General features: G+C 49.7%; 1 protein-coding gene across 4 annotated transcripts in view; it reads left to right on the top strand.

The window, feature by feature from the left end:
* DGCR2 (DiGeorge syndrome critical region gene 2) overlaps nucleotides 1–4211 on the top strand; it is a 49005-nt gene extending 44794 nt beyond the window's left edge. For all 4 annotated transcript variants that reach the window (XM_044440659.1, XM_044440661.1, XM_044440660.1 and 1 more), the window contains 3 exons: nucleotides 1686–1838; nucleotides 2300–2536; nucleotides 3687–4211. In XM_044440659.1, the coding sequence (XP_044296594.1) occupies nucleotides 1686–1838; nucleotides 2300–2536; nucleotides 3687–3928 (632 nt within the window). In that variant the 3' untranslated portion in view covers nucleotides 3929–4211. The remainder of the gene's footprint in view (nucleotides 1–1685; nucleotides 1839–2299; nucleotides 2537–3686) is intronic.
* The last annotated feature ends 9795 nt before the right edge of the window (nucleotides 4212–14006 follow it).

The following is a 14006-nucleotide window of genomic DNA, read 5'->3' as shown; positions in this document are numbered from 1 at the left end:
GTTGTTTGTTCTGGTGTGGAGAAACAAGTCATTATGCTTAACCCTTGTGGAATTCTAGCCAGTCTCCTGTTGGTGGTCAGAAATGTGAGGCTGGCTTGTGACTTCATGAAGCTTCTGGGGACCTTTCCAGATTTTTATTTTCCTGTGTGGATTCTTATTTTGAGGAATCAAGCTGGGTAGAATAAGGGAACTTCCTCTATTCTAGCCTGAGATCAAGAGGTTCAGTTTCCCTGGACTGTTAAGCTGCATAACGTAAACTGAGAGAGATCCTGTCATTTCATTGGGAAACTGGGACTCAGCCATGATGACCAGTGGGTGACCTGTAGCCATTCACAAGCTCTTGGCGTAGCCCAACTCTTCTGGTTATTGTGAGCAATTTTGAGCGTATCTGGAAGCCAGAGCTCTTGCTTTCTTTTCAGGTAACGTTTTCCCACCAAAATGGTGCTTAAGGCAGCTGTCAGTCTTAAACCCAAGCTTAAAACAAAACTGAATTAAAAAATGAATTAAAATCAGAACAGAGAATGTAGGAAGCATAACACAAAACAAACACACTGAAATCACAGTAATCAAAGAAAGAAACAATCCCCAACCCACCTCAAAGCATTTCTGTGCCAGACCAGCTTACGTACCAAAGGCTTGCTTGAAAGACAGTGGATAAATAGCTAAACAAATATTCTGTGTTCTAAAGCGGAGGCATAGATTGGCTTACGGCTTAAGGGTACAACATTACCCTTTGCAATGGCCGGGTGCTTTGCATTCGCTTCCCGGGATTTGGGATGTAGACACGATTCCTTCTGGGCCTCCGTTCTGAGACATGAATGCCTGTTCTTGGGCTTGCATGGACAGTGCATGACCCGAACATGGTGCCTCTTTCCCCGCTTGCCACATGCCTTGTTTCGTTGTCATGAAGATGCTTCTTTGGGGCAGTGTGTGTCTCCCATTCCTTTTGCAGGTCTATGCCGGTTTGATACTGTTTAAGTTTTTAAAATTTCCTCTTTAACCCAAAAGGCAAGCACTGCCCAACCCCATGAAATCTAGTCTTGGTGTTCTGTTGGAGCCTGACAGCTTTCCCTTTTTCTCTGGTCTAATTCTCTAGCAAAGAAATGTCATTGATAGATACATGGAGTAAGCCATTTCCAGAGGTGCTTTAGGTCACCAATATTTTCCTTTGCTTGGATTGCATTCTTCTTCCTTTTTTTTTGGTATGCAGATTTTCTACTTCTGGCCTTTCCCCTCCCCTCCCCACTATTTTTGTCCTTGCTATAGCCTTTAGCGAGCTCAGTCGCATTCATTTCTGATTTGATGGAAGGTCCTGTCATTCATAATACTGCCCAGCTTCCCCCTTGCTCGTTTTAACTTCACAGCAGCCTAAGGCTGCAAGTGTCACAGTGAAAGTTGGAGATTTCAGCCTGGATGCTGGTTTCCTCCTTGACCTTTTCTGAAGGATCTCCTGCTCTCTATGTGCCCACCTTAACACTAAGATCTTGGCTGTACCCTACCAAGGCTTGGTCCAGAGAATGTCACGTCACCTTGTTTGTTTATTTAGCGTTTTCATATGCCGTCCCAGTCGCATAAGCCTCGGGACGGCTTGTTGTGGGTCTTTTCCTCCCACATGGCTTAGAAGAGGGAAGCCCTGGGGGTTTTATTCCCAGATCGACTTGACACCCCTTGGTTTCCTCTTGCAGATGGCAACAGCTTGTTTGACTCCATGGCGAGCGGCATGCGGCTCATCGTGAGCTGCATCTCATCTTTCCTCATCTTGTCTTTGCTGCTTTTCATGGTCCATCGGCTGCGGCAGAGGCGCAGGGAGCGCATCGAGTCCCTGATCGGAGCAAACCGTAAGCGGCTTGGCTTGGTAGCTTGGGGCCACACCTGGGCAGCTGGAGGGTCCCCATCCAGGCTGCCCTGCATGGAGTGGGTGATCCAGTTCATTGATTGCGAAGCGTCAGATCCCGCTTGGGGGTGAACTATCCAGGTGGGCTTTTTCATTGCCATCGTCAAAACTGTGAAGTCCACTGTGGGCAAGAATAAGACGTTGATGCTTCTGGTGGGGAGGAAAGGGTCCAGGGAAGAGGTTGGGAAGCATCTTAGGTGGAGCCTTCCATGGCCTGATGGCGATGCCTGGATGCTCTGGTCACCTGTGTAGACCTGAGGCTTCCCTACCTGCTTCATGGAAAATACAGTAGCTTGTTGTCTCTGCCCTAGGTGGGCGTCTTGCAGAATGAATTCCCTTCTCAGCAGGGAAGGCGATGGTGTAATCCAGCCTTTTTCTTTTGGCACGTGTCTTTTCCTCCTGTAGTGCATCACTTTAACTTGGGCCGAAGGATGCCTGGTTTTGACTATGGCCCAGATGGTTTTGGAACTGGGCTTACTCCACTGCATCTTTCGGATGATGGGGAAGGCGGAGCGTTCCACTTCCACGACCCTCCTCCACCCTACACGGCTTACAAATACCCAGATATTCAGCATCCAGATGACCCACCGCCACCTTACGAGGCTTCGATCAATCCGGACAGTATCCTCTGTTCTCCTCCAGGTGAATCACTAGGAGGTTCTCCATCTTACAGTGTTGCCCCGTACAGTGCTGTTTTTCCAAGAGTTGGCTGGTATAGCCCATTTCGCAGCAGTAAATTCTTTACAAGAGCAGTAGCTTCCACTGGGTGGAGTTCATATTCCAAACAGGGAGGCTAACTCAGTGCCTTGCTGGAATTTCCCAGTTTGCTTTCCAGTAACTCCAGGGTACGGCCCTCCAGTCCCATACGACTTCCATCATCCTGTGCTGGCTGGGCTGATGGGAATGGGAATTGAATAACTTCTGGACGTGTACAGGCCCCTCACCCTCTTTGAAAACAGTCCTGAGGCAGATCAACCCTTGGTCCGACTTGGATGTGAAGGAGTGTCCTTTGTTCCTTGGCTAGACCTGAATTCATGCCTGCCAGGCTTGGAGGAAGAAAGCGTGTCCGTGAGAGTTGTAGGAGGCACCCTGATGGCTTTCAGGGCCAGCGTGTGAGCCACAGATGTCTGGCTGGTTACCGGGTGAACTGGCACACCAGACGACCTCCCCCCAGTCAAGTTGCTTTAATGTGCCATGTAGTCCAAGGGTCCCTTTCCATTGGATCATTGGCCGCATTAGAGGGTGTTGTGGGTGCTTTCTCAAAATGGCTGGCATGTGCAGGTCGGGAAGCGCATTCATAAAATAAACTGACTGGCTGAGCTGCTCATTTCCCAGGCGGCCAATGGGTCAGACTGAATGAGAAGTAACCTGCCCAGGAGCCGAAGTAGTACTTGCCTCTGGGCTGCAGAACACAAACCCACCCTTTTGAGGCCAAGCGAGGGCAGTGCTGGGGAGCAGCATTTCTGTGTGCAGCAGGGCAAGTTTAAAAATAAAATAAGTGAAATAGACATCGGGAAGGGGCAGGGAGCCTGGTGGGAATCAGGGGCATTTGTACCCCAACTGCCCCACTGCGAGATCCCAGGCAGAGCAAGTGCGGCTGCTTTATGCTGATCATTCCCTTTTCTTTTCTCAGCCCATGTGTCTCAAACAGGTCACAAGACTCCTGCCTTACTCAGGACATGCCGCGCTGCAAAAGCAACCTCGGGGTGAAGCACTCTGCACTCCCCAGAAGCCCACGTGATTTGTGGGGATGTTTCTAGCTTTTAATTCTCCCTCGCCTTTTCCTTTCTAGATGGCATGCATTCGCAGACGGGGCAGAACAATCAGCTCTCGCTAGGGAACGGGGACGTGTCTCCGCCACTCACAGAGGAGTCCCTTCCTCCTTCGGTTGGCCCTTCCCCAGTGGAACTGGCAGACTCTGCAGACAGCAGCACCCTCCTGGTGCCTCCCGGTACACCCTTAAGCGAAAGCACGCCGGCAGAGACCCTTTCAGCCCCCCGCCACAGTCGCTGTTCTCTCAATACCATTGTATAAAGGAAAATAATGAAAGGAGAAAAAAAAAACCCTTACTGCCGGTCAGAAATAAATTTTGCACAACTCTTTGCACAGCAGAGGTATGGACGGACACGAATCCATGGATCGAACTCAGAAATAAGCTCCACTAATTGATTTTGGACACTACTTTTATGTTCTAGTTTAGAATTGTGCCTATCGGCTGTTGCTGGCATTTCCATTCTGGCTGTGTCACCCTCTTGAAAAAAAGGATTATGAAAGCTGCACTTTTTCTACTGGCTATGGAAAAAGAGCAGAAGATGTTCTTTTTCTCTCTTTTTAAAAAATGGTTTTAAATGGGAAGAGGAGCGTGGCTGGTGCTTTTGTGGTCTGGGCCCCCGTATAAATCATGGAAAGGAAACTCACGGGATGCACAGATGGAGAAGTGACTTGGATGCTGGGGTGCTGTGATCGGGGAAATCGGATGCCGGACAGGCGGGTTCTGAGCTCCCAGGTGCTTACTCTTCAAGCAGAAACTGGGGTGCTCCTTGGGTATTTCTCCAGAAGACAGACAACCCCAGCAGATAGAAACACGGGCCAAAGAAAGAGAGTGACCCACCCGTGTGGGGGCATGGTGCCCGATTGTCCCACTGCTTCCGCCACCGCCTGGAAAGAGGGGTTGCAGGAGTCACGGGCTTGTTGAAGAGTTGAGCTTTCCCCCAGGGATGGGTAGGAAGACGCCGGTGTCACACTTTGCCGGCAGCGACCTGTTTGCTGGGTGGTGAAACCACAAGCCGTTCACTGCAGCTGTTAAGTGCTGTGGCCCGTGACAAGAAATGCGCCTCTCACACACGTGCTGTTTCGAGACGTTTGGTTTTGAGGAAGAGGGGCTGTGGGAAGGACTCGCTTGAAAGGTGGGGTGGGGGCACCAGGAGCCTCGGGACTGGGCCCCTTTTCATTTTAATCCTGGTTTTCATTTCAAGTAGCTTAAGTTGTTTACTTTCTGCTAGGGGGTCCATGGAAGTCTTACGTTAGCATTGTAATAGTAGGCCGTGTGAAGAATTGTATAGGTTTTGGGTAGCACAGCATTGGATAAGCTGCTGTTGCATCACAACTTGGGATCGGAGTTAAGGCAACTTCTGTTTTTCTCTGCCCGCCTCTGCCTTCGGACCTGACACGGACAACGTTGATGTGGGCAGCGTTGCTGAAGTTCAGCATGACCCACTTCGGGATAGGGGTTCGTGCAGCTAGTCGTGTTCTGACGTATTCCAAATCGAGTGTCGTTCCTTGGAGTGTGAGCTCCCCCCCACCCCTGCCCCAGGAGAATACTGGAGAGGGCTTGTCGATACTTCTGAGTGGAACTCAGCCACCCTCAACCCGTTCCCCAGCTGTGGAGACTGCAGCCAGGTGTAGTTGGAGGAGGTTTGTCACTTGCCTGCCTGACACGCCTGTGTTCCTGCTTCCTTATGAAAGGCGGAAGGCCTAGAGGGACAGGAGGGGACCGCTGGTGGCGACGGCCAGGCGTGGCTCGTTCAGCCGGGCTGGTTCCATCCCTGGCTTGCCTGGGAGCCTTCCATTCCAGTTGACCTTTCCTTGCCCCTTTTCATTCTCCCCCCATAGGACCCATAAGTGGAGGGCACCACCTTTGCAGGCTTTCGCACAAAGGGCAGGATCCACGCTGGCGTTCCGCCTGCGGTGGTGATGCTGTGCTCCTGGAAGCGGTGGAGCTGAGATTCCGAACGGTGCACGAGAGCAGAATCCAGTGCAGGCTGGAGTGGGGTTGCGCCCGATGCATTCTGCCGTTTGGCAAGAGTTCTGCGAGGGCTGTCCTGAGTGGATGGAATGGCACCGTTGGGGACTTTGCACTGAGGTGTGATTATCCGTTGTGTCTAGCTGAAGAGCCGCAGCTGCATCTTGGCAGTGCGGTCCGTGCTTCGCTGGCTCCAGTCCTTGGCGACTCCAGGTGGGACCATGTCTGAGACCCTGGAGACCTCCCTCCCTCCCTCCCGCCAGACAGACTTTCTAACGAACCACATCGACCGGTGGTCCCCTCGCCGTGCGGCAGCTCTGTAGGTTCAGCTGTTAGGTGGGGATCACTTGCAATCCTGAACCCACCGGAGACGGTTTCACCGTGTGGCAGCCCAGCTAATGTGCAAGCACATTGGGGAATCGCTGCTCGGGGATCCTCTTTCGGGGGGATGCGGCAGACATGGTCCTTTGCCCGACACCGGGTAGGATCCCGCAGTTTGACATTGCCCCACAGGGAGACCTGTGTGAAAAGCAGGCTTGTGAAAGGGGCCCCGCATGGAACAAGCAACCATGGGAGGAAGAACGCATTTTTATGCCATTTGTGTCTGGTGGCTGCAGCGAAGCGGCTGGGAGGCTGCCGTGAGGTTCAGGTCCACAGAAATCTCTCTCCTTGCGCAGTTGCAGAAATGGCCCTGTGACCATGGAGGGGGGGAGCGGATTTTCTCCGCCACCCCCCCTCCAGGTTGTCCTGAGCAAGCCGGATGGGCGGGAGCGCTCCGTTGCGCAGCACTGCTTCTGGCTCGCCCGGGCAGCCGTGGCCCGAGATGCACGGCCAGCGTTTCTGAAGTATGAAAAATAAAAGCGGGTTTATGTGCGTTTTTAGCACGCTCATACGTTTTATACATTGTGCGTAGTGACTTTTTTTAGTTTTATATGTGGGTGTGTCTGTGCGCGCGCGAGAATGTCCGAGCGAGTGTGAGGTGCTTTCGACCTCAAGCGGAGGGCGGCGGCAGCAGCAGCGTGGGGAGGAAACCCGATGCTCCTGCAGTGGAGTTCGGCGTTGGGGTCCATTTGTGCATGCCTGGCCCTGGGAGCCTGAATAACATGGGTGACCAGCCAAGCGAAACGCTCGTAAGTAGCAAAGCTTTCACCGGTCAGCTTCTATTTACTCCCTGTGTCGCTAGAGCCGAGCATTTGCTTTTGTTGTCCTCTTCCGAAATGCAATAATGAAAGCTCGTTTGTGGGGACGGGACGGGGAATTGACTGAGCACTTGAGCACATTGTGATGCGCGGCTGTGTGTACCTTGCCGCGGTGGCTGGCCGGAAAGCCACACGGCAGCTCTCGACACATCACCCAGGAGGCATTTTCGTCGCGGTGGGTGTTTTCCCGAGAGCCAGCATTTCATTTTCTCAAGGTCACGGGTGTAATTTTATCTTGTGTAGCTTCTTGGAGCAGCAGTGGGATATCAAGGCCTGTTCTAACTTTGTTGCATGGGCAGCCGGCAGAAGCAAACTCTGGTGTGAAATGGTTCTTCTTGGCACCGAGCTGCCCCTGGTTTGTCTGCCATTGATGGGGGAAGCCGCTTCCTGTAAGTGCTTCAAATGCGTTTGCAACTCCTCTGCTCACTTTGAATTTCCTGCTTGGATTACTTGTCTTGAAAGGCATGTATCCACACACAGACCTCTTGGGTAGTAAAGCTTGGCGCCACAGCCTTTGTAACTGGAAATGCCACTCCTCAGACTTCAGGACCAACTGCAAGAACCAGTGGTGTCCAAGCGCAGTTTCTCACTCATTCTTGCGATAAGTCGGTGCGGGACTAGTGATGAGTTCCCTGTTACGGATACTAGAAAGCACTTTGTGGGGAAAGGTGTGCCTGGGCTGTGGTGGTGGTGGTGTTGTTTAATGCTGATGCTTCGCCCAGTGCTAACATTTACTTAAAGGATGGGGTTTGCCGGAAGGGCATCCATTGCCCTGAAGGAAAAAAGAGGTTGCCAATTTTTGCTCCTTTATAGCAAGGAGGTAAAAACCCTGTACTATGAAACACAAACTTATCACAGACTTCCGTATAGGGGCGTTATTCATTTGCAGGGGTGTCTGCCAGAATACTTCAGGCAGCACCAAGTCAATGCAACGTTCTGCAATGTGAGAGTTAACGGCCAATTTAAACCCTCCCCATTGAAATAAATGTAAAAAATGATGCTTAATGCAGCGTTTCCCAACTAGGGGTTTGCCAGTGTTGGATTATGACTCCCATCACCCCCAGACATGTGGATGTGCCTCCTCCCTATTACTTAGGAGGCGTTCCAGTAGTAGCAGCAGGAATGACCGCCTGGACAGTGTGCTCAGGGAGTTTCACTGCTGCCGCTTTTCGCTTGCCATCTCTGTCCTCCAACAAGCGCCAGGCTGATCTTGAGAAGCCTGGACCGCATGAGCTGCGCTGAAGGATAAAACGTGACGGGGAAGGAACCTCTCGGTAGCGCAGGATGCACTGAGTCCTCAAAACGAGGCTTGCTCAAAGGCAGGAGGACCAAGCTGCAGATGGAAGATGAAGACGGAAGGCCAAGCCGTCTCCTGGGGAGCACCCCCGGGCCCTCGCTACCATCCCAGGCCGGGCAAACTTGAACTCTGGAGCCACTGGAAGAATCATACATGGATGTATGAATGGGGGAAGCATGGGGCTATAGCTAGTTAACCCTGGGCATGCTGGGAGTTGAGCAGCGGGGACCCAAATTTGAGAGCGGCTGGCGATCCATTGTGGGCCCCTGTGACCCTCCAAAACCAGAGGGTTACAGGCATCCAATCAGGCACGGGGGAAGCAGAATCACTCCCGCTCTTCGCCATCAGTTGCCTTGCATGGGGGCTGAGGCATCTTCGGGGTCAGAGCTGGCCTCTGGAGTCCTCCAGTCCTCATTTAGCTCTCCTCCAGCAGCCATGGAATGCCATCTCAGATAAGGCCGCCCTCTTTTTTCTTCCTCTTCCAGGGCTACATTATCGAATATTTCACCTTCTGAGCCACAGCAAGCGTATTTTCCTGTCCTTCGTTGTGCCGTCTTGATGGCAAACCCTTCCCTCTTTTCCTGATCTAAAGTGTAGTGAGTTAAATGAGCAAGATTAGGCAAAGGATTCCATGTGTTCTCCTCCTGCCCCGCCTCCAGTTAACTACTTCAAACACAGCATTTTTGGCTGTTCACCTGTCAACCAGTTTATAAACGTTTTAATTAGTTTAGTGATGTTGCAGCTGAACTGCTGCATGGACTGGGGAGTGACTGCCAGAAACCATGGGTCGCCACCCACAACAACCCAAAAATGCAATTCTGGTTTGATACGGGCAACTCTGCAACAAGTTTCACAGGTACTAAATTAACACCTGTTTTGACTGCTGTGAATTAAACTGGCATTCCCCTGGAAGAGCTGGACTTGGCGAGCGGCATTTTGCTTTTTGGGCACTGTTAATTTCCTGTGGGAGGGTATTTGTGTGCGTGCGTGTGGGTGTGTGGGTTGTTGGATGGGGAGGGTTTGATTCCATGTCAATTTTGTTTTGGTCAAGAGTGGGAAGACCTTGCTCTGTGTGGGGTCCTGGATCCTGCATGGGCACGTGAATTCAAACTATTCTCACTTTAATTCCTCTGTGTGTGTGTGTGTGTGTGTGTGTGTGTGTGTGTGTTTTCTGCCTCCTGATTGGGTCTTGGGTCCACATGGATGAGTGGCTAACATTCCTAAATATGCCTGTCCCGATCTGGAGAGCTGGGACCGCTGGGACCGCTGGCTGCAGGCCTTCTGCGGCACTGCACCTTTCCTCTGTTCCTTTCAGCAGGGCCAGAAAAAGGATGGAGAGTGTTTCCCCACAGCGTTGGTTGATGTTGTGGCTTAGGCCAACTGAAAGCACCTCCACCTGTCTCAGGAACCAGAGCTGGACAAGCAGGTAGACTTTGTGTTCTGAGACTATGTTGTCCGTTCAGGTCCCCCTTGCCCCCGCCCCAAGTTGCTATTTTTCAGAAATGAACTTTTCCAAGCGTTGGTGTGAGCTGGAACACCCCATGGGGAAGGGCTGTAGCTGATGCGAAGAGTTACGTGTTCCATGTGAAAGATCGCAGATTCAGTCCAGGTATTTCCAGGTACTCTGGAGAGCTGTAGATGATGCGAAACTAGGTAAACTTGGTATTAAGCCATTTCCTATGATCAAGTTTGTAGTATAGGCCGAATGCCAGATATCCTGTGTGCCTGGGAGGTGTACACGTGTGCGTGCGTGTGTGTGTAAGAAAGAACAATTCAGACACTGCTTTTTACCTTCTTTTGGAAAACACTTTCAGCCAAAGCTGTGCCTGCAAACCCCTCCTGTGTCAGTGATTTGTGACTGAATTTAACTGTTGGTATGTGTAAGAAGATTTTGATATTCCATGAAATAATATGTAGAAATGAAATTGGTACAGGTACTGGAATGATTTGATCCCTGTGACATTTTATGTTTTAATGTTTTGATCTTTCTTTCCTTTTTGTTTTGTTTTTTTTAAGCAGATGGAGGAGGAGGGTGGGATGGGGGGTGACACTAATCTTTTTATTTTTCTCAAGATGCTGTGAGATACATTACATCCAAATGCCAAATAAATTGTGTTCTGTAAAGAGGAAACGGCAGTGGAGTCTCCGTGGTTTTATTTTTAAAGCAGAGCTGAGGAAGCCGGGTCCCTCTGCATGTTGATGGACCCCAATTCTTGTCATCCCACACCCTGTCAAGAGGTACCAATGAAAGTCAGCAGATCAAGTTTTGGAAGGCTAGGTTGTCCACCCCTGCTATATAAGGTGATGGATGACTCTCCTAAACTTGGAAACTGGGTTTTTCAGCGATTCCTCAAAGAAAACTCGAATAAGCTGGTGGGAACTGGGTTTGGGCAGAAATTTTATTTTACATCCTGTATTCAGCATGGAATTTAAGGAGGTATATTTATTTTTCGATTTATATCCTACCTTTTTCCTACAAAGGGCTCAAGGCAGCTTACATCTCCTCCATCTTACCCCACAACAACAGCCCTGTGAGGTAGGTTGGGCTGAGAGTCTGTGACTGGCCCAGAGTCACCCAGTTGGCTCCATGGCTGAGCGGGGACTAGAACCCACATCGTCTGAGTCCCAGTCCCATGTTCTTAACCACTACACCACACTGGCTCTGAAGCTTTCCAGGTGATCTCACATCCAGACTTTGAGTCAACCCAGAACTGCTTACCTTCAACAAGATGACATGTTAGTGAAATTATAAGACAGATTTCGTGATGGTTGAGGCAGAAATAAAAGTCCAGTGTACGTAGTGCCATGACCCAGACAAATGGATGCCAATTTATATTTCAGCAGGTAAGAGAACCAGCACATCAACAAGACTCTGGTTCTATTTGTGGCAGGAATAAGCTGTGTGGGTAAGATTCATTTTGGCCACAATACTATGCATATTTAGCTGGAAAAAGTCCTGCACTTCCCAGCATTCCAAATATGTATAGTGTGGTGCCCTTAATGTTGAGCAGTAGGATGTAAAATGCTCCATCTTGGTGGCACTCTTTGTCACCTTGAGCAAAAAGGTGAGAGATGCTACGTTTCCACATCGGGGATACGAGGGAGTGGCACATACAAGAAGGGTGACCATCCTCTCTGATCTCACCTGTGCTGTGTTTCTGCTTCCTGCGCTTCTCATCTCAGTTTCCAGAGTCCTCTGCCCAAAAATCACGTGCAGGCGATCATGCCAGGGAGGAGCAACACTGAATGGGCCGTTGCTTCATTCCCTGCGTGCTGACAGCTTTGGGGTGCCCCTGCTCAGGAAGAGGGACCTTTCATGTGATGCCTCCAAAAGAGCCGCTTTTCGTTTCTTTTACAGCACGAGAAACTCTCTGGGAAGGAGAGAGGGCAAGCTGGTGAGTGCAGTGGGGAAACTGAGGAAGAAATAAAAGCCACACCGTGGGGTCCTGTTTACAGAAGGGGAGAGGACTGGTGTGGGGCACGTATGCAGCCGTGCCCAGTTAAGATGGCAACGGAGAAACGTATTTGATATATTTAAAATTTTTATATGCCATCCCAAGACTAAAAGTGTCCGAATGGCTTACAAAAAGCAAAAAAACAAAGCAATCATAACAAAACACTGTATCCAAAAGATGATAAAAACAAGGATAAAGCTAATAATTCAGTGCTTGTTGGGCTTCAGCATCGGTTAACTTTCATTCCTGGCTGTGTCTGGGGTCTAGCGGGAGATTCGGGTCACTTTTGCACACACCCATGTGTATTTGATCACATTTACATCCCACCTTTCCCTCTCGTACGGAGGAACCCATGCTGGCTTAGACCTTCACCCTTTTGATTTCATGGCCCGCCTGGGAGACTCCAGGAAGTGACCTTGGAAGAGCGTCAAAGGGTTTTAGCCCTGCCTGTCCTCCCTCCCAGAATCCGATGGACAGTCTGCAAGGAGTGAGTGGCTGGTCCACTCCAGACATGGCCGTCAGCTATCCATGGTGCTGAACGATACCCCCAAATAGGTTCCCCCCAGTGCAGGAGTATGGAACACTCCAACAAACCGCCAAAGAGAAGATGCAATGAATGGGGAGCCCCATGGAATAGCCTCCGACAATCCTGGCATCCTACAGGTGGCAGCAGCTGGTGTTCTCATTGCTGCTGGAATTAAGAGCTACAGGTCTTAATGTGCTAAAGTTTTGCATGTTTAGGTTGTAACATACTAAAGCGGAAAGAAGGGAGGAAGAAAGATGAGAGAAAAAAGGAAGTGATCAGACGGTCATGCCAACAGGTTCAGTCTCGACATGAGCTTCTCCCATACCAGATTTCCAGCCCCCCGCCCCATTTGAAGATTCTCTTTTATTGCTTCTCAATCCATGCTGCTCTCTTGAAGATTTCCTGCAATACTCCTTTCTTGCTCCAGAGGTCTATAGCTACAAATGCAACCTTACAGTGGTGGTCCCTGAATTGAACGGTGGGGTTTCGGCCTTCTTGCCAGCCTTCTCTTCTTCCTGAAATAGATGCATGGAATCATCGCTTTAGAAATGGTGCTAAAGTTCCACATTGCTACTGGGCTTTGAGAGGATGGAACAGCACTGAAATTTCAAAACAGGCTGTGTGCAAACTCTTGCCATCTCGCTATCTGCAAACCAGACCAAACAATGTTACAAATGCAGCTTGTTTGTTTTGGCTGCTGTCCTCAGTTTTCAGCAGTTCGTAATGAGCACAGTGTTTACTTTTTCTTTAGGATATCCTAAAGCTTTTAAGCTGGTCTGTAAAGTAAAAGATTTGAAACAAAAGCTGCACCACCAGTGAAAAAGAAAATAAAAACTGAAAACACGGCAAGCAGTTAAAAATGAAACTCGAAACAACAGCAAAACCTGAAAGAGGAGAAATCGTATTATCCTTTTAACAGTTTGGGAGGGAGAACTTAAAAATGAGTGTAAAGCTGAGATATTATTGTTTGGCTTATATGCAAAATCTGATTTTGTTGAAACTGTAGGATCAATTAAGTTTCCGTTAACCTTCACCTTAGCCTTGCAGAAAGATCTGTGCTGCATGCCCGTAGTTTTCCTGGCTCCATTCTAGGTGTGTGTTGTGAACTTTAAAACTCCAAATGGTTCAGCCCCTGCTGCTTTGAGTGGACCACCTATCTTGGCATGAACTGGCAGAGTTATTAAGCGAAGGACTCATTCATTTCTGGGCTGTGCAGGTTCCTCTGAATTCTGCAGTGTGGTCCCTTGGGAGTTGCATTTGATGCCTGCTTGCTGCGCCTCTTTTTGGCTCGGCTTGTTAAACGTGGCTGCCTTTCAGTGCTAGTTCCAAGGCTTGGAGGGGCTTTGGGTAAGGCACCTTTGCTGGACCAGCACCTCCTCCTCTTGCTGCTGCTTTTGCATCCGATCCATGTGTTTGACGAGCAAGGAGTCCAGGAGCAGCTTTGATCGTTCTTCCTCCTTGCCACCACCCTTCTCTGGACCTGAGTGAGAGGTAGGTGAACAAGCAATCTGCATGTGTGAAGAGGTAGCAACTCCAGGGGATTCCTGTCACTGCGCCTCTTCCAGGAAGGCCATTTGGCAAGCGCCCAGTCATGCCCTTTGATGCCAGTCCTTCAGCTGAGGATGAACTTGAAGGTTGTTGGAGTGTTTTATTTCGCTTTTACTGGATTATATTTTTATGTTCCCAAATGCTTCTAAACAACCTTGTTTGGATTCAGAAAGGCAGCCTAAAAATGCCACGAAGAAATGACAAATTGGCCAGACAAGTAACAGCAGCTCAGGTATATGGATTTTGGGGCCGTGTGTATTATTGCAATCTATCATAAGCTGCCCTGAGGATCATTCATTTGAAAGATGCACATACCCATCTTTCAAATAAATGATTGTATTAAAA

This window comes from Varanus komodoensis, unplaced genomic scaffold, assembly GCF_004798865.1.
Source record: "Varanus komodoensis strain SLA01 unplaced genomic scaffold, ASM479886v1 scaffold38, whole genome shotgun sequence".
Lineage (NCBI taxonomy): Eukaryota > Metazoa > Chordata > Lepidosauria > Squamata > Varanidae > Varanus > Varanus komodoensis.
This window is presented reverse-complemented; position numbering and strand designations above follow the sequence as displayed.